This window comes from Equus przewalskii, chromosome 11, assembly GCF_037783145.1.
Source record: "Equus przewalskii isolate Varuska chromosome 11, EquPr2, whole genome shotgun sequence".
NCBI classification, from domain to species: Eukaryota; Metazoa; Chordata; class Mammalia; order Perissodactyla; family Equidae; genus Equus; species Equus przewalskii.
In genome coordinates, this window is record NC_091841.1 from 15,499,805 (window position 1) to 15,525,167 (window position 25,363).

Here is a 25,363-nt window from a genome sequence, read left to right on the forward strand (position 1 = left end):
TCAGTATGGAAAAGACCAACAATTGAAGAAAATAGTTTAAAAATCATTTATAAAGGGCCAAGCCAGTTAACGGAATAGTGAAGATCACGTGCTCTGCTTCAGCGGCCTGGGTTCTCTGGTTTGGATCCCAGGCACGGACATGGCACTGCTCATCAGGCCATGCTGTGACAGGCATCCCACATATAAAGTAGAAGAAGATGGGCATGGATGTTAATCAGGGCCAGTCTTCCTCAGCCAAAACAGAAGGATTGGCTGTAGATGTTAGCTCAGAGCTAATCTTCCTCAAACAAAAAAAATTTATAGACAATTCAAAGATAAAGAAATACATTAACTTTAAACATGTGAAAATATGCTTAAATCAATTATATTGAAAGAACTTCAATTAAAGTATACAAACTAATTATAATTTCTTTTCTGAATGAGATTGTTGTATAGCATAAATGTTTCCCAGGTGCTAGTTGTTGAGAATGTGGACGAGCAGATAATTTCAAAAACTGTGGGCAGGAGTGTACTTGGTACAACTTCATGGATGTCACTTTGGCAACAACTATGAATATCAACTTTTTAAATACATATACTCTAGACTGAAAAATTCTACTCCTAGTGACTAACATTTCTAGGAACATATATTCAAAACATATATTTATTGCAGAATTATATGTGATAGAAAAGGATTAAAAACAATATGAAGAATACTGGATACATTAATTCTAGAATTATTATTAGAGAAAATTATATAGTATGAGAACAACTAAGAATGAGTTAGATCTAAATGAACTGGTATGGAAAGAGAGTCAAGATGATGAGTAGTAAAGTTGTAAATGTTTACACATAGACATACGAAAAAATATCAAGCATGTATGTAAACACGTTTGTATTTGCAAAGATTAATACTTGAAGAATCTTAAGACAGGCTTTCATGACTACTCTGGGGAGGAACACTGGGAAACACTAATGGGGATGGAATAGAAATTTGTTTTTCACATATTATTTCATGTGGTTTATATTTTTATGTTATTATTGAACTTTCAATTTATTTATTTTAAAAAGCAGAAGTGTTACATGCTAAATATTTCATATATAATGAAATTAAACAAAGAGAACATTCTACATATCATTAAATGTTTCAGTTAGGAAAAAAGAACAGGAAAGGGTAATAAATAATCCAGCTAAAAAGTAAAACTAATTTCAGAAAAAAATTAAATAAATGCATAAATTAATTAAATATTAGTTTAACTATAAAAATTTCATTCACTGTATATTTCTTATTGACTTCTTGCTATATATGCATTACAGGTTTCTAGGTGAAGTGATAAATAAGACATTATAGAGTGGCATTAAGCAAAGAAACTGTCATTAATAATCTAATCATACAGAATTATTTATTATAATTATGATAAATGCTGTTAAAGGAAAGGATAGGTGGATAAGTTTTAAGAAGACTCTTGGGTTCCAAGGAGATGAGCCCTAAAGTCAAAGGACTCTCTTCATGGTGAATGTCAAACTTATTTACTATGAGCTAGGAAATTTCTTCTCCAGAGCTCCTTCATAGCATTATTCATCTCAGAATTTCTCAGAGTGTAGATTAATGGATTCAGCATGGGGGTTATTACTGTATAAAACACACTCAATGACTTGTCAATGGGGAAGGTCTCTGCAGGTCTTGCATACATGAAAATACAGGGAACAAAGAAGAAGACAACCACAGTGATGTGGGAACCACAGGTCTGGAGGGCTTTCCGCCTCCCTTCCTGACTAAGATTCTTTAGAGAGCGCAAGATGACACCATAAGAGACGAGTAAGAGCAGAAACACAATAGTGCAAATCAGTCCTCCATTAGCCACCACTAAGAGGCCAACGACACGGGTGTCAGTACAGACAAGTTTCAGTAAGGGGTACATGTCACAGATAAAGTGATCAATGACATTGGGGCCACAAAATGGGAGCCCATAAATAGTGCTAAGTTGAATTACTGAGTGAAGAAAACCTCCAACCCAGGACACTACCAGTAATACAACACACACCCATTGCCTCATGATAACCAAATAATGCAAGGGCTTACAGATGGCCACATAGCGGTCATAGGCCATCACCAACAGAAGAAAGACCTCTGATCCACCAAAAAAGTGCTCTGTAAACAGCTGGGCCATACAAAATCTGAAGGATAGGGTATTTTCCCCAAAGAACAAGTCTGAAATCAATTTGGGGGAAATGACTGAAGAATAAATGGCATCCATAAATGATAGACTGGCAAGAAAGAAGTACATGGGTGAGCCCAGGGTCCTACTAAAAGTTACAGTCACAACAATGAGCATGTTGCCCACCATGGTCAAAATGTAGAAGAGCAAAAACATAACAGAAAGGACTTTCTGCTCCTTTGGATTCTGTGTGAGGCCCAAGAGGACAAAGTAAGTCACATTGTTCTTTGGTTCCATCTATTCTTTTTTAAGTGCTGATTTCAGATATTAGTTTACCTGTAAAACAAGAAAAAAATCTTTAAAAGTATTTTAAATTTAATCTTTTGTTTAATCTCCAATCAAAAAAATATCTGTGGAGGATGTGTTTGTGTCAAACAACCTGCCGTAAATATTGGTATTACCATATTGAATAGGATTGGTTCCCTACTCTCAGTGATTTCATGTATAACCAGGGGATCAGACAATTAAAGATCAAATTAGTAAATATCATTGTAAATATATTTGTGTTGTACTAAGGAACATCTAAATCAAGCTAGGATCTAGGAGTGCTTCCCAGAGGAAGCAGTACTTCAGCAGAGCTTTAAGGGAGAAGTGAGAGAACAAGAGAGAAGGGGAAGGGAATTCGTTAAGCGATGAACTATGTATAAAGTCACAAAAGTGTTAGAGTGAGAACTCAAGATAATTTACATATTCAAAGTCAGTAGTGCGAATTATGAATGGAAGGCTATAGACCAAAGGTCACTGTATTAGTTGCTAGAGCTACCACTCTATAACAATAATTGCCCTTCCTGCAGTTTCCAAAGAGATATTCATTTCCGCTTGAGACTTCAGCTTTAATATTCAATTTCTAGCAACATTCTGTTCATGATGATATATGTATTCTTTCAGAGGACAAATATTTTTTCTATAGCATTCCTATTTCCTTCCTGAGCCCTCACTAGAATCAACTTTCAATGCCCATATTTCTACCAACATTCTCACAAGGCATAGGCTTTTTCTACAACATCTACCCATTAATCAATCCCAAAGCCAGTTCCACATTTTTTGGAATATATTACAGCAGCACCTCCACTTCTCAGTACAAAATCTGTATTAGTTTGCTAGAGCTACCATAACAAAGAAGCATAAACTGGATGGCTTAAACAATAGAAACTTATCATCTCACAGTTCTGGATGCTAGGAATTCAAATTCAAGGTGTTGACAGTGTTGATTCCTTCTAAAAATTGGAAGGGAAGGACCTGTTCCTTGGCTTGTAGATGACCATATTTATGTTCATATGGTATTCTCCCTGTAAGCATCCAGATTTCCTCTTTTGATAAAATTACTAGTCATGTTGGATTCATGCCCACCCTAACGATCTTATTTGTACTTTATTACCTCTGTAAAGACCCTATGCCCAAGCAAGGTCACATTCTGAGGTACTGGCGGTTAGGATGTCAACATATGAATTTTGGGAGGATGCAATGGAATCATAATTGTGTCATCTGACATAGAATATGACCCATAATAATCACTGTCCCAGATTTTCTACCAAATCCCTGAAATCTTCTTAGTGTCTTTACTCAGATCTTCCTGCCTTTCTTGAATTATAAATGCTAAAGCTTTCCAAAATTGTATGACTTCTGCCTCTATCTCTCCCCTAATTTTCAAAGCTGTATATGAAACTAACTGATATCTCCAATTAGATGTCAATTTAGCATTTGTAAAGCTAAATTTTTAATATACTATAATAAATCTATTCCTTCCTAGGTGTTTCCTTTTTAATTAAATGGTACCACCTTCCATGTTATTGTTCAGAATTTAAATCTGATAGTATTCTGCACTCCCTTATTCACTCAATTTATTTATAAAAAAATTTAATAAGTCCTGCTGACTCTTTCTTTAAAATATATTGCAAAATTGATAATTACCACAATACCCATTGCCTTCCTGGTTCGCTGTAGTAGCCTCTTGCAAGTTCTCTCTGCTTTTGTTCTGGCCTTCAATGATCTATTCTCATGAAGCAGCCCAAATATTCTTCTTTATGTCTTATTTAAATCATATCACTTCCCTTTTCAAAACCCCTACAGTGCATTTCTCTCACATACTCAATAAAATCCAATCTCCTGGGATACTTGACCTACAATTCCTTGGATTACTTGGAACCAGGCTACCTCCCCAAAGTCACATCTTATAATTCTCCGTAATCATTCTGCTCAAGACTTCATAGTCTTCCCCAACTATCCAAAGTGCTTTTCTGCCTCTTTAGCTCCATCAATTCTTTTGTAGATGCTAATTTCAGAGATCAGAAGCAGTTTACCTCTAAAATAATGGGAAATATTCTGGAGAGGTGTATTGTAAGTTTAATCTTTACTTATTCATTCATTTGACAAGTGTTTACAGAATACTTACATTGTGTCATTCCTTTCAGATAAGGTAGACTCCCAGCATCACAGAACATCCACCGATTCATCGATGCTCAGGGTCTAAGTCAGGGATTATGTTATCAGAAGATAGAAATGGTGGTGGTGACTGAGGAAGCACCTTTTCACCATCAGTCTCTTACTTTTCCACGTAAGTATGCCTCTTGAAGTTATAAGATGGCTGCTGACTTCATTTAAAGAATTTTTTAATCTATTCATGAGAAATAGCATATAAATCTTGACCAGTAACTTTCTAATTTTTTCCACCAATTTTCCATGATATTGAACTTCCCTTGAGGGATTCTCTATTTAGCTAATTGACTACTACATCTGCTTATAAATGTCTCTCCCTACTCAAGAGATTGAGTTTTTTTGCCATGAAAGCCAAAAAGTCTTATTGTACTGGATTTTTACATAAATCCCATCATTAATATATGTGCATAGATAGTTTTGTGTTACTCTAATGTCTACAGAACTGATGTTTTATAAAATATATATATCATACCTTATTGCAAAGGATATTTCAAAAACGGTAAATTTTATTTTTCTAAATCTAGCTTTACTACCTTCAAAAAAGTAACAGTCATCACTCTGAGTCATAATTTGCATGTTTGTAAAATTAAATTATGATAGGTACTTAGTGAGTTTTTGTGAATATTTAATAAGCTAAAAAAAATGAAGGCATATGTAACACAGTTCTTGGATCAACATGGATAATCAATCTTCATTTTTTAAATAAAATATCAGAAGCTACAAAGTAAGCATATCAGCATCAATCATAAGTGTATATCACTCTGCAATGCAAAAATAAAAAGATGAGAAAACAAATATTTTTATTCCATTGTTTCCATTGATATAGACAAAAACATTTTAATGAAAGGAAATATTAATATGGCAAGAACACCTATTTAATTTGCTATGCAAAACTATGTATTAGATGCTATGTCCATTCATACATACATGTTATATCTATACATACATATATAAGTATATAAACTCACATATACATATACACATAAACATATACATATATAAAGTTACATTAAATGTATAATTTTTCATGTTTACAATAACAAGAATCATTATCCCCATTTTTTGGTGGAAAACATTGAGGCTTAGAATAGAATTAATTTTTCCAAAGTTACTTATTTTTAAGTGACAGAACTGGAGTTGGAATCTAAGTTTGATTTACTTCAAAGTCCCTGTATATACCAGCAGAAGGTTTTTAAACTTTTCAATTCTTATAAATTCAACCATTATAATTTCCTGTGTAATAAAGAAATTCACACAACTACACAGCCTGGCTTGCAATCTGAACTATTAAAGTCTTACCTTTCAGAAACTGGTTCACAATTTGAAGGAGAAATTTTACCTTTACTCATAAAGAGCTGGAAATCGACCTTCCATCTACTTTCCCCACAGAGGGCAAAAAAGTGCATTATTTCTTGAAGATATTTTATTTCACATGCCTTAGTCTATCCATTTTCTCCATGGATTCTTCTAAAGATTTCAGAAAATTACTACTTGCCATGTAGCTATATTTCAAAGAAAGCATGATACAAGTAAAATAAAATTTTCCCATTAGGATAATTTATCAAAAACGCAAGTAAATCGTATGTCTGCAGAAGAAGACAGCAACTAGCTATTTACCGGGAAAATTTTTTGAGTACTTTCTTTTCCAGTAGCATCAATAAAGAATAACTATCATTCAGAGGTTTAGTCCATCTCACTTTATCGTGTGGATATGGCCAAATAGTTGTACTTGACATTCGAGAGAACTTTCTTGTACTTTAAGCCTAATAAAGCATCTCCTGAAATTACTATATCAGTACTTAAGAGCAGAGCATCTTCTAACCAAGACAGGCAAAGATCAGGAAGGCTTTATACTCTCTAATGATATTAATTATGGAGTCTGCAATTGGAATGTGTCCAGGATCGATTGTTGCCTAATTTAATTCACTGAGATTTTCCACAAAATTTTAAGAGAACACCTATATTAAAAAAGAGAGAAAAACCCATTAGACCAATCACATAATGATGGTAAGTAGAATGTAACAAGGAGAAAAAAATAGCCTCAAAACTGTTATGGAAATATTGCCAGCCAAGGCTAAAATATCAGCCCTGCCATTTTAGCCTAAAGAAGATTAATTTGTCACTCATTTCCCCACCTTGCCATAGCAAGGTTTTCTTTCCTTTTATCTAATATTTAACTTTTTTCTGCCTATAAGGGTGGTGAGGTTGTATATGTTAAAATTTTTATCTCTGATCTAGTCGTAATAATTAATTATTTATCCAATTGATTTTTTTAAAATTTGATCATCTATTTTATGCCAGGTTCTGTGCTATGAGCTGTGTCTAAAGTAGTTAATAAAATAGGAAAAAAATCAGGATAAGAATTCTGCCTGCATTTATCATACTCTTGGAATAAAGTCAGACAATAAACAGGGAACCAACTTAATAAAGTAATTATAAACTGTGATCGCTGCTAATAAGACAACAAACAGGATACCATGACAGAAAATCAGAAGGAGATACTACTGTGCATAGGTAACTAGGGAAGACCCTTTTAAAAGGTGATTTTTAAGCTGAAATCCAAAGGATGACAAGTTGTTACCATGGGAAGCACTGTTACATGTGAAAAACTCCAACACTGAAAAGAGCTTGGCAAGTTCATGACACTGAAAAGTCACTGTGCCTGAAGGGGCACAGGAAACGGAAAGGACAGAACTGAAGTTTAAGAGATGCACAGGAACCACACTCTGCTGGGCAGTACAGCTCTTGGTAAGAAATTTGGATTTCATCTTAAATTCTTTCATGAGGAGAGTAAGGGGGCTTCTAGTTCCAGTTTGGCATGTAAGGAACTTAGAAATCATTACTCCCTCCTAACAACAAGTAGTAGAAATCATTATACCCTCCTAACAATAAGTAGGAAGCTGAATTAATTACCTTGATCTGTCAGAGAAATGGGGTTACAGAGAAAACCTCTGTTCCTAAATTGGAGAGACAGACCATTACAGAGAATCACAACTTCCCAGAGCAGAAACCTATGAACAGAAACCCCCATGGGAACCAGTGCCCGGGTAGGAAAACCTGAACTGTAATTGATGGATTGCCAGAGGCTTGGTGTGAACAAGGCCAAAAGAGAAAAACTCTGGGGGGACCCAGTCATATGAGGGCTTCCACATGTTTGTGAGTTTTAACTCTGGGATCTCAACCAACTCGACACAGAGAATATAGGAGAAAAATACCCTCATGCTTCTGGCAGCGAGAGTGAAAAGAAATCACTTTTAAATACTTCAGAGCCCTCTGTTCTTAACAAGGCCTGCATTCAGGAGAAACTATTTTACCACAGCCTAACCTGCTGGAATTTTATCAGAGCCTAACCTACCTGGAAGAAATGAAACACCCAACTCTGGTTTCCTCTAGTCATCTTGTCACACCTAAGCGGGGACTAGAGAGGACCTGAGAAGCACTGCTGAGCTACACAGTCCAAGGACACAGGCTCTCCAAAGACTGAGACTTTGTCAGAGAACTATGGAACACTCCCCTTGTGTAACACCTTCCTACTACATTATTAAAGGTGTATTTAGCACAGTTTTTTTCATCCAGTACATCATCTCCACATTTCAACAACAAATTACAGTGCATACTAAAGGCAGAAAGCATGGTTTGAAGAGACTGAAGAACCATCCAAGCTAGAGTCAGATATTGGAAGAAATGTTATTAGAGCAGGAAACTTTTTAAACTATGATTAATATGCTAAGAGGAAAAAGTAGACAAGTAAGAACAGGTGAATAACATAAGAAGAGATAGAAATTCTAAGAATCGAAAAGAAATGCTAGAGATCAAAAACACTGTGACATAAATCAAGAATGCCTATGATTGGCTCATTAGTAGACTGGACATGGCTGAGGAAAGAGTCTCTGAGCCTGAGGATATGACCATAGATATTTCCAAAACTGCAAATCAAAGAGAAAAAAGGTCTAAAGAAAAAATCAGAATAAAATATCCAAAACCTGTGGGACAACTATAAAAGATATAACATACATGTAATGTGAATACCAGAAAAAGAGAAAGAGTGAAAGGAACAGAAGCCATATTCAAAGCAATAATGACTGAGAATTTCCCCCAAACTAATGTCAGACACAAAACCATGGATCCTAGAAGCTCACAGAACAACTCCTAAGATAAATGACAAAACAAAAAAGCAAAAAGCTATACCAGAGTGTATCATATTCAAACTTCAAAAAATCAAAAATTTTAAAATCTTCAAAGAAGCCAGAGGAAAAAATATCTTACCTATAGAGGAGAGAAGTGTAAACTCCTGAGATTAAGCTCTTTGATTGTAATGTAAGTGCTTGTAATTAAGATTTGATTGCCAAGGCATTCATTTCAAAAGACATTCATCTTGAATAAACATATTGTCAGTTATATGACACAGCTACTAGCAAAACAACCAGATAAGAAATTAGGCCACCTCTACCTATGAAGTTCCCTCTTTCAGAAAGCCCTGGGTAATCTAGATAACTGCCCACTTGAACACCCCACTTCTTCCTTCCCGTGCCCTAATTCCCACAATTATGCTTTAAATTGGCAAATAAAGAGTGAACCCACAATAGCCTAGATACCCATCCTCAGACCCTAATAAAGGCAGAGCCCCAGGACTGCACTCTTTTTCTCTACCTCTGACCCTGCTCTATGGCCCCTGAGTGTGCAAAGATCCCTCCAGGACCAGTGAGTAATACATCTTGTTTCTCAAAGTTCCCTGATGGTTTTTGCTGATTTGTGTCCTACAGTCATCATAAAAACCACAAAGGCCAGTCTGGCCACAACATTGGTCTCAGGGGGGCAAATGTCCATGGGTACTTGCTACAAGTAATATGGGCCTGGTGAATCATCACTTTCAATCACTATCAATAGGCTGAGACCACCACAACAAGGAGCAAAGAAAAGAATTGCATCCAACTTCTCAGAAAGCATGCACTCAAGAAATTAATGGAGTGAAATAAAGAGTTGAGAGAGATATAAAAAGCAACCGAAGATTCTGTACCCTGTGAAATTATCCTTTAAAAGTGAAGGAGAAAAGCAGTCAGACTCATAGGATCAGAGAGTAGAATGGTGGTTGCCACAGAAATGGGGAGATGTTGGTCAAAGGGTACAAACACGAATAAGGTAAGTTCTGAGGATCTAATGTACAACATGGTGACTATAGTTAATTATACTGTATTGTATACAAGGAATTTGCAAAGAGAGTACATCGTAAGTGTCCTCACCACATGCACAAAAAATGGTAACTGTGAGGTGATGGTTAAGCTAATTAACTTGGTTGTGATAATAATTGGATAACACATATGTATAGTAAATCATCACACTATACATAGAAAGGAAAAAGACAGATTTTCTTAGAGAATGAAAAATTAACTGAATTTGTCACAAGTAGATCTTCCTGCAAGAAATGTTAAACAAGTTCTTCTGAGAGAAAGAAAATCATACAGGTCAGAAACTCAGATCTACGTAAACAAAGAACACTGGAGAATGAATGAGCGAAGTTAAATAAAAACTTTTACCTTCTTATTCTTAACTGATCTAACAGAAAGCAGTTTGTTCAAAATAATAATAGCAACAACGTATTCAACTATGTATGTTTATGTATAAGTGAAATGAATGTCAGTAATAATACAAGGGCCTGGAGATAGGAATTATGAGTATTTTGTTATAACAATATACATGCACTACCCATGACATGGAGTAGTGTTATTTGAAACTGGACTTAGTTTTAAATGTATATTGCAAACCCTAGGACAATCACTAACAAAAAATAAAAAAAAGTAACTGATATGTGAACAATGGAGAAAATAAAGAATCACATAAAATGCTCACTTAAAGCTACAAAAGACAGAACAAGAGTGGAATACAAAAATAAGAACAAAAAACAAGGGCAACAAATATGATAGATATTAACCCAACTATATAATTAATCACTTTGAATAACAATGGTCTGAATGAAACAGTTAAAATATAGATATTGTCAGAGTAGATCAAAAATATGATCCCTCTATATTTTGTCTACAAGAAATTCACATTATATATAAAGACACATACACACTGAAAGCAAATGGATGGATGAAGATACACCACAATAACACTAATCAAAACACAGTGGAAAGCTATATTAATTTCAGACAAAGTAGACTTCAAAGCAAGGAAAGTTATCATCAGGGATAAGAAGGACATTACATAAGGACAGATTGGTCAATTCTCAAAGAAGAAATGGAAATCCAAACTGTATATGAACCTAAAAACAGAGCATCACAATATATTAGGGGAAAAATTTATAAAACTGCAGGGAGAAATAATGAATTCACCATTATAGTTGAAGACTTCAAATTCCATTATCAGAAAGGGACAGATTCAGCAGACATAAAATCAATAAGGACATAGCTAAACTCAATAACATCATCAATCAATCACTGAACATGATTGCAACTATAGACTACTTCATCCAGCAACAGCAGAATACACATTTTTCTCAAGCTCACATAGAACATTCTCCAAGACAGACAACATTCTGGACCGTAAAACACACCTTAATAAATTTAAAAGAATAGAAATCATACAATGCCTACTCTCAGACTACAATGGAATTAAACTGGAAATCAATTATAGAAGGATATCTGGAAAACCTCATCAACTTGAGGAATAAACAACACAATTCTAAATAACACATGGATCAAAGTGGCTTTAAAAAAAATGAGAGTCAGTAAAGTAAGACAAGCATATTTTTTTTATTGAGGAAACTTCCTTCTAATAAACATCTCAAAATTAAGATAGAAGAGTTACTTGAGAAAAGCTGTCAAGTGCCAAGTGGTAGACTATGATAGTGCCAGAGGTCAAGGACTCTTCTGGTCGTTTGTGTTTCTTTTTCAGCACTAACCACAATTACAAGCATCACAGGTATTCAGGAAAAGTAAATGAATATATGAATAATTTTCCACAGTATCAAGAGTTTTCCTGTGCTCAGCTTTTTTGTGGTTCTTTGTTTCTGTTTTTCTTCCTACGTATAGGACAGAGACTGCAACACCCTTAAATTTTGTGGAAATAAGAAGCTATCTATGGATAAATGAAACCGATTTTATGAGATCCCATCCCCAATAATAGTGAATAGCAAGAGTGTGTAGCTGCCCATAAATCTCTTAAAGGCATCCTGCACATGTTAGTTTCCTAAGTATATACCCAGTTTACCATTATGAAATCCAAAGAACTACATTTCCCTATGCCCCTGACACTTGGGTGCAGACATATGACTTGGGTTCTGCCAACCAGGAGCACCTGTGCAGGTCTTTGAGTAGGTATTAGTTATCTGAGGTTAAGTGGTCCTGAGAATCAGAGTGGTTCTGAGGTCAGGAATGTGGTGGCACCTTTGTAGTTTAGTCAGAGGCAGCATGATCTTGGTCATAGCAGCAGCTCCTTAGCACGCAAGTCCATCAGGTGTGCTTCTGCAAGTTATTCCTGATTGATCAGCCTAGAATTGGTGATCCCCACTCTTCTTAAGCTGTTTAATTGCACATCGTGTATCCCTTCTACTTAAACTAGCTACAGGAATTCTGTGTCATCAGTTAAGAACCCTGGCTGATATACTAAGCTGACCTACAATTCTCCATTTCAATTTATCACCAAGAATGGAAAGTCATCGATTTCAGAAGCTTCCAGTTAACAAAAGTCCCTTTTTAAAATTCATTTACTACTGTTACCACAATAAAAAATAAATAAATAAAAACACACCTACTCTTAAGAGGGTTAAGTGGAGATGATGACCTTTTATTCCATGAATATTGATTAAGTATTACTCTGTGCCAAGTCTATCCTAGGTGCTGGACATGCAGTAGTGAACAAGACAGCCAATGTGTCTAATTTTCATGTAGTTTACATTCTAGTTGGAAGAGAGAGAGATTAAACAAATACATCAGATGATCAGATGGTGAAGATGCCATAGAGAAACTTTAATAGAGTGATGTGATAGAGGGTAACTCAGGGAGATGGAGAACGGCTTTATATGTGTGGTTAAAGACCTGCAAGGATTCTTCTCAAGATGGCGCTGTGAGCAGACGTTAAACTCGCCTCCTCCCACAAACACAACCAGGTTACAACAATTTTGGGAAGAATCACCCTGGACTGAAAACTGAAAACTGGATAAAAAGAAACCCCACAACAAGGGACAGTCCTGACAAAAACAGAAGAGGCAGTAACTCCAGCCGGAGAGGAAAAAACCCACCTTTGGGAGCAGCAGAGCTTCTCAGCTGGCCAGGCGGGAGCCAACCTAAGGTTCGCAGCCCTCCCTGGAGGAGTGAGGTCCGGAACGGGGGCAATACTGCTATAACCATCCTTCGGACTCAGCCCAACTGGGATGTGGGTCTTACTACCTGGTTTTGCTAGCTATTAACTGCAGCGAGGACACCCCAGAAAAGCTATCCGCCTAAAGCCGAAAAGATCCGGGTCTTAAAGGGCCCACGCACAAACTCATTCATTGCAGCAACCTAAAATCACCAGAGAGAAGGCTGACTGTCCTTTGGTGAAACAAGACTCACCTGGTGGGCTCTGGGGGCATCTTGGTGAGAGGAGGATCCTCTCCTGAGACTGAGACATTGGTTGGGGCCATTGTTCTGAGCTGGTCCAGGGGTGCTGATATGGACACTGGTAGGGGCCATTGAGGTGCGTCCCTTGGGCTGTTAGCCCAGGGGTCTGCCACACCCACTAGAGCACAGGTTTAATCCAGTTCAGCCAGGGCAGGCAACCAGCCCTAGGGACTGGCCCCACCTAACTGTAAGCTCTCAGGCTACTTTTCAGCCTGCATTGACTGAGTGCCTTGAGCCTCTACAGGCAGGCAAGGGTTTCTGCCTCTGTGGGGCAGGGCTTGTGTGAGGACCAGGTGAACTCTGGGGGTCATTGGGGCAGAGGTGGGGGCCTCTGCAGTGTGGCGGAGGGGCGCACTCCAGGGGGTTTAAAAGTGTGCATGGACCAGGACTGTGTTGACAGTGTATGTGGTCCAGAGCTGGGTGAGGCTTATCAGTGGCAGAAGACTTGTGCTTCACAAATAGCCATAAAAAGGATCAGCCCCACCTTTCAAAGCCTGAAACAACTGAGTGCCTCCATGCCAAAGGCTAGCGCCACTCAGCTGTACTCCTAAGAGAACTGACATCAGCCTTGTTGTCCTCAGGCCTATCACAACTGTATGCCCCTGAGCCTAGCTACCAGCTACACTGGGTACCAACCCAATTAAGAGGACACTTGCAATAAGAGTGTGCTAATAGACTTTGTAGCCAACAGTGCTGAGGCCCTTCCAAACCAGATTTACAAGCAGCTGGCCAGGGAAGGAAAGATCAGACTCCCTGGGGACTGGCAGTGGGAGCAACCCTGCCACAGCAGAAGAACACAAATAGCCCACAAAGGGGTCACTCCTGGTTCTTATGGTCTGGTCACGAGAGGGAAGCACACTGTTGGGCCTCATAAGGCATCTCATACATAAGGCCACTTCTCCAAGATCAGGAGACATAGCTGACTCACCTAGGACAAAGAAAATAGCACAGAGAAAGAGGCATAATGAGGAGGCAAAGGAATACTTTCCAAGCAAGGGAACACTACAAAACACCAGAAAAAGAACTAAGTGAAACAGAAACTAGCGACCTCCTTGACAAGGAATTCAAACAAAATATAATGAGGATGCTCACAGATATGCAGAGAAGAATGGATGAACACAGTGAGCACATCAGCAAAGAATTGGAAGATATAAAAAAGAAACAATCAGAAATGAAGAATACAATACTTGAAATGAGAAATTCACTAGAGGGACTCAATAGCAGAGTAGAGGAAGCAGAAGAACGGATCAGTGAGCTAGACGAAAGATTAGAGGAAATCACCCAAGCAGAACAGAAAAGAGAAAAAAGAATTAGACAGAATGAGAACAGTGTAAGGGAACTCTGGGACAATATCAATCATGCTAACATTCGGATTTTAGGGGTCCCAGAAGGAGAAGAGAGAGACAAAGGGGCAGAAAATTTATTTGTCAAAATAATAGAGGAAAATTTTCCTCACCTGAGGAAGGAAACAGACATCCAAGTTCAGGAAGCACAGAGAGCTCCAAACAAGAGAAGCCCAAAGAGGCCCACACCAAGACATATTATAATCAAAATGCCTAAAATTAAAGACAAAGAGAGAATCCTAAAAGCAGCAAGAGAAAGGCCACAAGTGACATATAAAGGGAAGCCCATCAGGCTGTCTGCAGACTTCTCAGCCAAGACCCTACAGGCAAGAAGAGAACGGCACGACATATTTGAAGTGCTAAAAGGAAAAAAACCTACAACCAAGAATACTCTATCCATCAAGGCTATCATTCAGAATAGAAGGAGAGATAAAGACTTCCCAGACAAGCAAAAATTAAAGGAGTGTATCACTAAGAAACCAATTCTACAAGAAATGCTGAAGGGGCTTATTTAAGTGGGAAAGTAATGACCACAAATAGAGATGAAAGAAAACAAATTATCAAAAAACCCCAAACAACAACAACAAAAAACAGGCAATAAAATCACTTGTAAGGTAAAAGTATAGTAAAGGCAGCAGATCAACTACCTGTGAAGGTAATATGAAGGTTAAAAGACAAATGTACTAAAATTACCTATTTCAATGATAAGAGGGTAATGGATATACACACGCTAAACAAAAGACTATATATGATGTGAAAAACTTATAATGTGGGAGGAGGGGAGTGAAAAAGTAGAGCTTTTAGAAAGAGGTCAAGCTAAAGAGTCTATCTACTCAATATAGACTGTTATATGCATAGTATATTATATAGGATCCTTCTGGTAACCACAAACCAGAAACCTATAACAAGCAGGAACAAAAGTAAGACAAAAGAAATCACACATATTACTAAAGATAGCCATCAAACCACAAGTGAAGAGAGCAAGAGAAAAAGAAAGGAACTGAGAAGAACTACTAAAACACCCCCAAAAAAGAAAAAGTGACAAAATGGCAATAAATACATATTTATCAATGGCTACTTTAAATGTTAATAGATTAAATGCTCCAATCAAATGCCACAGGGTGGCCCACTGGATTAAAAAAACAAGATCCGTGTACATGCTGCATATAAGAGACACACTTCAGACCTACAGACACTCACAAACTGAAAGTGAAAGGATGGAAAAAGATATTCCACATAAATGGCAAAGAAAAGAAAGCGGTGGTAGCAGTACTTATATCAGACAAAATAGACGTTAAATCAAAAACTGTAACAAGAGTCAAAGACGGGCACTACATAATGATAAAGGGAACAATCCAACAAGAAAATATAACACTTGTAAATATCTACGCACCCAACATAGGAGCAACGAAATATATAAAGCAATTATTAACAGACATAAGAGGAGAAATAGACAGTAACACAATAATAGTAGGGAACTTTCACACTCCACTTACACCAATGGATAGATCATCCAAACAGAAGATCAATAAGGAAACACTCGCCTTAAAGGACACATTAGACCAGATGGACTTAGTAGATATATACAGAACATTCCATACAAAAACCACAGAATACACATTCTTTTCAAATGCCCATGGAACATTCTCCAGGATTGATCACATATTAGGCCACAAAACAAGTCTCAATAAATTTAAGAAGATCGAGATAATACCATGCATCTTTTCTGACCACAAAGTTATGAAACTGGAAATCAACTACAGAAAGAAAACTGGAAAAGCCACAAAAATGTGGAGATTGAACAAAATGCTACTGAACAATGATTGGGTCAATGAAGAAATCAAAGAAGAAATAAAAAAATTCCTGGAGACAAATGAAAATGAAAACACGACATGCCAAAATCTGTGGGATACAGCAAAAGCAGTTCTACGAGAGAAGTTTATAGCAATTCAGGCCTACCTCAACAAAGAAGAAAAATCCCGAATAGACAATCTAAAAGTGCACCTAAAGGTACTGGAAAAAGAACAACAAACAAAGCCCAAAATCAGCAGAAGGAAGGAAATAATAAAAATCAGAGCAGAAATAAACAAAATAGAGACTAAAAAAAATTGAAAAAATTAATGAAACCAAGAGCTGGTTCTTCAAAAAGATAAACAAAATTGACAAACCTTTAGCTAGACTCACCAAGAAAAAAAGAGTGAAGGCTCAAATAAATAAAATCAGAAACGAAAGAGGAGAGATTACAATGGACACCTCAGAAATACAAAAGATAATAAGAGAATACTATGAAAAGCTATACGCCAACAAATTGGATAATCTAGAAGAAATGGATGAATTCTTAGAAACATACAACCTTCCAAAACTGAACCAAGAAGATGTGGAAAATTTGAATAGACTGATCACCAGTAAGGAGATGGAAACAGCAATTAAAAACCTCCCAAAAAATAAAAGTCCAGGACCAGATGGCTTCCCTGGTGAATTCTACCAAACATTCAAAGAAGACTTAATACATATCCTTGTCAAACTATTCCAAAAAATTGAAGAGGAGGGGAGGCTTCCTAACTCCTTCTACAAAGCAAACATTACCCTGATACCAAAACCAGACAAGGACAACACAAAAAAAGAAAATTACAGGCCAACATCACTGATGAACATCGATGCAAAAATCCTTGACAAAATGCTAGCAAATAGAATACAACAATACGTTAAAAAGATCATACATCACCATCAAGTGGGTTTCATTCTGGGGATGCAGGGATGGTTCAACATCCGCAAACTTATCAACGTGATACACCACATTAACAAAATGAAGAATAAAAATCACATGATCATCTCAATAGATGCAGAGAAAGCATTTGACAAGATACAGCATCCATTTATGATAAAAACTCTAAATAAATTGGGTATAGAAGGAAAATACCTCAACATAATAAAGGCCATATATGACAAACCCACAGCAAATATCATTCTCAATGGAGAAAAACTGAAAGCTATCCCTCTAAGAACAGGAACCAGACAAGGATGCCCACTGTCACCACTCTTATTTAACATAGTATTGGAAGTCCCAGCCAGAGCAATCAGGCAAGAAAAAGAAATAAAAGGGATCCACATTGGAAAAGAAGAAGTGAAACTGTCACTCTTTGCAGATGACATGATTTTATATCTAGAAAACCCTAAAGAGTCCACTAAAAAACTTTTAGAAATAATAAAGGAATACAGTCAAGTTGCAGGATACAAAATCAATGTACAAAAATTGGTTGCGTTTCTATACACTAACAACGAAGTAGCAGAAAGAGAAATTAAGAATACAATCCCATTTACAATTGCAACAAAAATAATAAAATACCTAGGAATAAACTTAATGAAAGAGTTGAAAGATCTGTACACCGAAAACTATAAAACATTGTTGAAAGAAATCGAAGAAGACACAAAGCAATGGAAAGATATTCCGTACTCTTGGATTGGAAGAATTAACATCGTTAAAATGTCCATACTTCCTAAAGCAATCTATAGATTCAACGCAATCCCTATCAAAGTTCCAACAACATTTTTTACAGAAATAGAACAAAGAATCCTAAAATTTATATGGAACAGCAAAAGACCCCCAATAGCCAAAAGATTCCTGAGATAAAAGAACAAAGCTGGAGGTATCACACTCCCCAATTTCAAATTATACTACAAAGCCATAGTAACCAAAACAGCATGGTACTGGCACAAAAACAGACACACAGATCAATGGAACAAAATTGAGAGTCCAGAAGTAAACCCACACCTTTATGGACAGCTAATATTCGACAAGAGAGCCAAGAGCATATGATGGAGAAAGGAGAGTCTCTTCAATAAATGGTGTTGGGAAAACTGGACAGCCACATGCAAAAGAATGAAAGTAGACCATTCCCTTACACCACGCACAAAAATCAACTCAAAATGGATTAAAGACTTGAATGTAAGACCCGAAACCATGAGACTTCTGGAAGAAAACATAGGCAGTACGCTCTATGAGACTGGTCTGAGCAGCATGTTTTCAAGTCCCATGTCTGACCAGGCAAGGGAAACAAAAGATAAAATGAACAAATGGGACTACATCCAACTAAAAATTTTCTGCACAGCAAAGGAAACCAACAACAAAACAAAAAGACAACCTAACAATTGGGAGAAGATATTTGCAAACCACATATCAGATAAGGGGTTAATATCCAAAATATGCAAAGAACTCATACAGCTCAACAACAAAAAACCCCAACAATCCAATTAGAAAATGGGCAAAAGATCTGAACAGAGATTTCTCCAAAGAAGAAATACAGATGGACAACAGGCATATGAAAAGATGCTCAACATCATTAGCTATCAGGGAAATGCAAATCAAAACTACAATGAGGTATCACCTCACTCCAGTCAGAATGGCTATAGTTAACAAGACAGGAAACAACAAGTGTTGGAGAGGGAGTGGAGAGAAGGGAACCCTTATTCACTGCTGGTGGCAGTGCAAACTGGTGCAACCACTATAGAAAGCAGTTTGGAGTATCCTCAGAAAATTAAGGATAGATCTACCATATGATCCAGCTATTCCACTGCTGGATATTTATCCAAAGAACTTGAAAACACAAAGGCATAAAGATACTTGCATCCCTGTGTTCATTGTGGCATTATACACAATAGCCAAGACTTGGAAGCAACCTAGGTGCCCATCAAGGGACGAATGGATAAAGAAGATGTGGTATATATATACGATGGACTACTACTCAGCCATAAGAAATGGCGAAATCCGGCCGTTTGTGACAACATGGACGGACCTTGAAAACATTATGCTAAGTGAAAGAAGACAGACACAAAAGGCAAAACATTGTATAATTCTATGTATATGAAATATCTAAAATGAGCAAATCCTCAGACACAGAAAGCAGATTAGTGGTTACCAGAGTCTAGGGAAAGGAAGAAATGGAAAGTCACTGCTTAATTTGTATAGAGAGATGAAAATGTTAAACAGTTATATAGCTGCAATGATGGCACAACATTGTGAATGTACTAAAAGACAATGAACTGTACACTTTTAAATTGTTAAATGGTAAGTTTTATCTCAATTAAAAAAGAAATCACAAGAAAACTAAAAAATATTTTGAATAAATTAAATTAAAAGCACAACATATCAGGGTTAATTTGGACCATAAAATGTATATATTAGAAAAGAAATAATATTTAAAATCAATTATCAAGGATTTTGACCTACAGATATAGAAAAATCAGACAAAATAAAGAAGAAAGAATGTAGAAGAAAGGAAATAATAAGGATAAGAACAAAAAAATCAATGATGTAGAAAACAAAAAAATAGTAGAAAAAAATCAGTGAGTAAAAAGCTGGCTCTTTAAAAAGCTTAAATAAAATTGATAAAGACTTAGCTAGAATAATGAGGAGGCATATAGAGGGAGGGAGTGATGGAGAAAAAGGATGAAAGAGATAGAAGACACAAATCACTCATATCAAGAATGAAAGATAATACAACATTACAGATTCTATGGACATTAACTTGATAGTAGGAAATATTATGATAAATTAAAGCTAATAAATTTGACAACTTAAAAACCAATTATTTGTAAAAGTATTACAAAATCTAACTGACGAAGAAATAGAAAACCTGAATAGACTCGTATCAGCCAAAGACATTGAATTTATAATTAAAGTCCTTCTCAAAAATAATCACAGGCCCAATGGCTTCACTTTTGAATCCCACAATAATATTTAAAAAATAAATAATATCTATGCAAACTCTTTCAGAACACAAAGGAGAAAACCCTATGCGTTTTATTATATGAAACCTGCATTGTCTAAATACCAAATGACATTAAAAGAGAGAAATTGACAAATATACCTATGAGTGTATACAAAAGACATTTAACAAAATATCAGTAAATCAAATCCATCAATGATTTTTAAAAATAATAATGCATCATAATCATGTGGAGTTTGCCAATGAATAAGAGGTTGATTTAACATTCAAATATCATTCAATGTAAGTCACTAAAGTAACAGAATGAAGGAGAATAATCACATGATTATTTGAAGAGATGCATAAAAATTGATAAATTTCAGCCCAGATTTATTTTTTTTAAATGTTAGCAAATGGAGACTAGAAAACAACTTACTCAACCTAATAAAGAGCATCTATATAAAATCCATAATTTCCATCATATTAATGATGAATACACTCCCTCTAAGAATAGGAACAAGAAAAGGATATCCACTCACCATTACTATTATATATTTTACTCTGGTTCTAATCATTGCAATAAGAAAAGAAAAAGAAAAGACACAGATTGGAAAGGAAGAAGCAAAATTGTAAAAATGTATTTTTGTGCAGATGGAATAATTATGTATGGAGAAATGTTAAATACACTTAAAAAACTAATTGGCCTTAGTGAATTCAGCAAGGATGCAGGTCACAACGTCAATATAAAAAATCTATTGTATTTCTACAATAGCAACAATTAGAAATTGAAGTTAGAAACAAAATACTATATCCAATGCCATTTTTTAAAGTGAAATATTAGGGTTACACTTTAAAAATATATTCAACATCTGTGCATGAAAACTAGAAAACACCACTGATAAAATTAAATGCATAAATAGGGAGAAATACGATGTCAGATGGAATAGAAAACCCAACATGCTTACCCTACCAATTCTAAATTTTCAATACAATTCCAATCAAAATCCCGACAAGATTGCTGGAGAAATTGGTAAATTTACTTTGAAATTTATACAGAAATGTAGAAATTTGAAAGAGCCTAGAATAGCAAATCACTCTGACAAAAAGAACACAGTTGGTGAACTTTACCTAATTTCAAGGCTTACTCTTAAGCTCCTGTAATCAATATTGAGTGGCATAAGGAAAAACATATAACTATGTTCAGAAACAATGGAACGTCCAGAAATAAACTCAATAATGCTCATTCTTTTACAACGTCAAGGTAATTCAATGGTTAAAGAATAGACTTTTAAACAAATTATGCTGTGTCAATTGGATATCTATAGGGAAAAAAATAAACAGTAACAACTACCTCACACCATACACAAAAACTAAGTTTAAACGAGTCAGAGACCTACATATTAAAGCTTAATCTAAAATAATAATAATAATGATAATAAAATCTATTAAAAATATTAAGGTAGACCAATATTTATTTGATATGATGTGATAAGTATGTAATGCAAGAATTAATGAAAAATTGGACTTTACTGTAATCTTAAATGTTCTACTCATCAGATTTCATCATTTTTAAGACTGAAAAGACGATCCATGGAGCAGGATAAAATTTAAATAAATATATTAAATATATAAATTTTTTAAAATCCTATTTTTTTTTTAAATTTTATTTTTTCCTTTTTCTCCCCAAAGCCCCCCGGTACATAGTTGTGTATTCTTCGTTGTGGGTTCCTCTAGTTGTGGCATGTGGGACGCTGCCTCAGCGTGGTCTGACGAGCAGTGCCATGTCCGCGCCCAGGATTCGAACCGTCGAAACACTGGGCCGCCTGCAGCGGAGCGCGCGAACTTAACCACTCGGCCACGGGGCCAGCCCCTTAAAACCCTATTTTTAAAAAGTATAAAGGACATGAACAGAAATACCACAAAAGAAGATATACAAATAGTCAATAAGAACATCAGAAACACAATGCCCAACATCATTAGCATTAGGGAAGAAAAATTAAAACCACAACAACTTACCACGACATACCTCTTGGAATGACTCAAGGAAAAACAACTAGTAGTAATTACAAGTGACAAAGATGTGGAACTGGAACTTTCTTACTGTCTTTTATATATCTTCCCACATTTTTAATGCTGTCTAATATTCCATACTGACCAGCCCATAAGTGCCAGAAATAATTGTAATCTGGAGCCTTCTAAGGTTTTTGGCTATTCCATAGCTCTACAAGAAAAGCGAAAACACCTTTCCATAAAAATTCATACAACAAAAGAAATTGGAATGCCCAGAGCCATCTTGAGCAAGAAGAATAGAATTGGAGACATCAAAATTCCTGATTTTTTTTTTTTAAAGATTTTATTTTTTCCTTTTTCTCCCCAAAACCCCCCGGTACATAGTTGTGTATTCTTCGTTGTGGGTCCTTCTAGTTGTGGTATGTGGGACGCTGCCTCAGCGTGGTCTGATGAGCAGTGCCATGTCCGCGCCCAGGATTCGAACCAACGAAACACTGGGCCGCCTGCAGCGGAGCGCGCGAACTTAACCACTCGGCCACGGGGCCAGCCCCCACAATTCCTGATTTTTAAGTATATTACAAAGCTACTATAATAAAAACAGTGAGCACTGACAAAAATACAGACTTATAGACCAATGGAATAGAATACAGACTCCAGAAATTAACTCATGCATGTAAAGTCAACTAAACTTCAACAAGGCTATCGAGAACATACAATGGGGAAAGGATAGTCTCTTCAAGAAATGGTTTGGGAACTCTGGATATCCACATTCATAAGAACAAAATTGGACCCTTATCTTGCACCATATACAAAAATCAACTCAAAATGGATTAAAGAATTAAGCATAAGACCTGAAACCATAAAACTTGAAGAAAGCATAGGGAAAAATCTTCTTGACGTTGGTCTGGGCAATGATTTTTTAGATATGACACCAAAAGCAAAGACAAACAAGTGGGATTGCATCAAACTAAAAAATTTCTGCTCAGCAAAGGAAACAATCAAGAGTGAAAAGGAAACCAATGAATGTGAGAAAATATGTGCAAACCATATATGTGATAAGGAGTTAATATCTAAAATATACAATGAACATATAAATTCAATAGCAAAACCACAAACAACCTGATTAAAAAATGGGCAAAGGAGGGCCAGGGCCTGCGGCTAGTTCCATGCACTCCACTCTGATGGCCCAGGTCCGGGCCCGTGGACCTGCTCCATTCATCAGCCATGCCGTGGCAGTATCCCATGTGTAAAGTGGAGGAAAACTGGCATAGATGTTAGCTCAGGGCTAATCTTCCTCAAGAAAAAAAAAGAGGAGGATGGGCAACAGATGTTAGCTCAGGGCAAATCTTCCTCAGCCAAAAGAAAAAGAAAAATGGGCAAAAGACCTGAATAGGCATTTCTCAAAAGAAGACATACTAATGGCCAACAGGAATATTAGAAAGTGTTTAGCATCACTAATCATTAGGGGAATGCAAATCAAAACCACAATAAGGTATCAACTCATATTTGTAAGAACAATAATTGTCAAAAAGACAAAAGGTAATGAGTGTTGAGGATGCAGAGAAAAGGGAACCCTTGTGCAAGCTTGGTGGAATGTAAATTGGCACAGCCGTTATGGAAAACAGTATGGAGGTTCCTCAAAAAATTAAAAATAACAGAACTATTTTTGATCCATCAATCTCACTTCTGGGCATATATCCAAAGGAATTGAAATCAGTATCTCAAAGAGATATCTGCACTCGTGTTTATTGCAGCATTATTCCTGATAGCCAAGGTATGGAAACAACCTATGTCTGTTGATGGGTGTGGTATATATGTACAATGGAATATCACACAATCATTAAAAAGAAGGAAATTTGTCATTTGTGACAAATGAACCTGGAGGAACATCATGCTAAGTGGAATAAGCCAGACAAAGAAAAATACTGCATGTCCCTACTTATTTGTGGAATCTAAAATATTCAGACTTACAGAAGCAGAGAGTAGAATGCTGATTGCCAAAGGCAGGGGGTGGAGAAACAGGGAGATGTTGATCAGGGGACCAAAGTTTCAGTTACGCAAGATGAATAATTTCTGGAAATCTATTGTACAGCAATGCAATCATAGTTAATAATATTGTATCGCATACTTAAAATTTGCTAAGAGGATAAATCTTAAGTGTTCTTGCCACACGCACAAAAAAAATAGTAATGATGTGTGTAATGAATATGTTAAATATTTTGATTTTGGCAATTACTTCACAATATATACTTATATCAAAATATCAAGTTCTACACCTTAAATATATACAATTTTATTTGTCCATGACATTTTAATAAATCTGGGGAAAGACAAAAAGAAAAATAACTTTTAGAGTCAAAAAATTTTAAGATGGCCACCATTAATTTTAGACTCTCACTGATCTAATTCTCAAACGATCAGCAGTGGTTTTCCAATAAAAGTTTAACATTGATAAGAAGATAGAAACTTCTGTGACCTGAGTCAACAGGGAAACTACATCGCAGCTCCACATGCTGGAATTAGGCCACCTTGCTATCATATCTTGTTATTCACTGGACATTCAGCTTTGTTAACAACCCAGGTTCCGATAGACAAAGGGGGCTCCTACATTCTTAGGTTCCAAGTGTAGGAATATAATTCCTCACTCAAGAATGAGTGTTTCTCAAATAGGTCTCTCCAGAATACCTGTTTCTAAGACAGAGCCTTTCCAGCAAAGGAGATAATTAATTCCTGGGAGAGAAAAATAGCAGATAAAAGACAAAGTCCCTTAATCCTCATGGAAACTTTCTTATTATAAATATCTCCACGGGGCAAGGTGAAAACGTTTTTTGTTGTTCACCTCTCCAGAGCAAGAATCTTTATGGGCAGAGTAAACATTTAGAATGTGTTTCCTCTACACTGTCGGCCTCTTCCTCTGCGGGACCAGGGCCGTATACAGAAGATCATTTCTCCATAGTGTTGCAAGTGAATCCGCTCTAAATTCAAAACCATAAAACAGGTTTTCTTTGAAAAACTTTTGAGGCTTTAGGCTAGATGGAAAGATCTAGATTCATAAGGACACTTTCTTTTTT

The 25,363-nt window shown here is 36.2% G+C and overlaps 3 protein-coding genes across 5 annotated transcripts in view; 1 reads left to right on the forward strand and 2 right to left on the reverse strand.

The window, feature by feature from the left end:
* LOC103543263 (olfactory receptor 4C46-like) overlaps window positions 1-25,363 on the forward strand; it is a 64,790-nt gene that overhangs the window by 36,257 nt on the left and 3,170 nt on the right. For all 3 annotated transcript variants that reach the window (XM_070563903.1, XM_070563902.1, XM_070563901.1), the window contains one exon: window positions 4,610-4,752. The gene's annotated coding sequence lies outside the window, so the exon portion shown is untranslated. The remainder of the gene's footprint in view (window positions 1-4,609; window positions 4,753-25,363) is intronic.
* The window catches only part of LOC103567504 (olfactory receptor 4A47-like), an 88,915-nt gene that overhangs the window by 22,535 nt on the left and 41,017 nt on the right, over window positions 1-25,363 (reverse strand). The window lies entirely within an intron of this gene.
* Window positions 1,506-2,456, reverse strand: LOC103567502 (olfactory receptor 4A47-like). The gene has a single exon (XM_008544186.2). The coding sequence runs from the start codon at window positions 2,433-2,435 to the stop codon at window positions 1,506-1,508; it is 930 nt and encodes a 309-aa protein (XP_008542408.2). The 5' UTR covers window positions 2,436-2,456.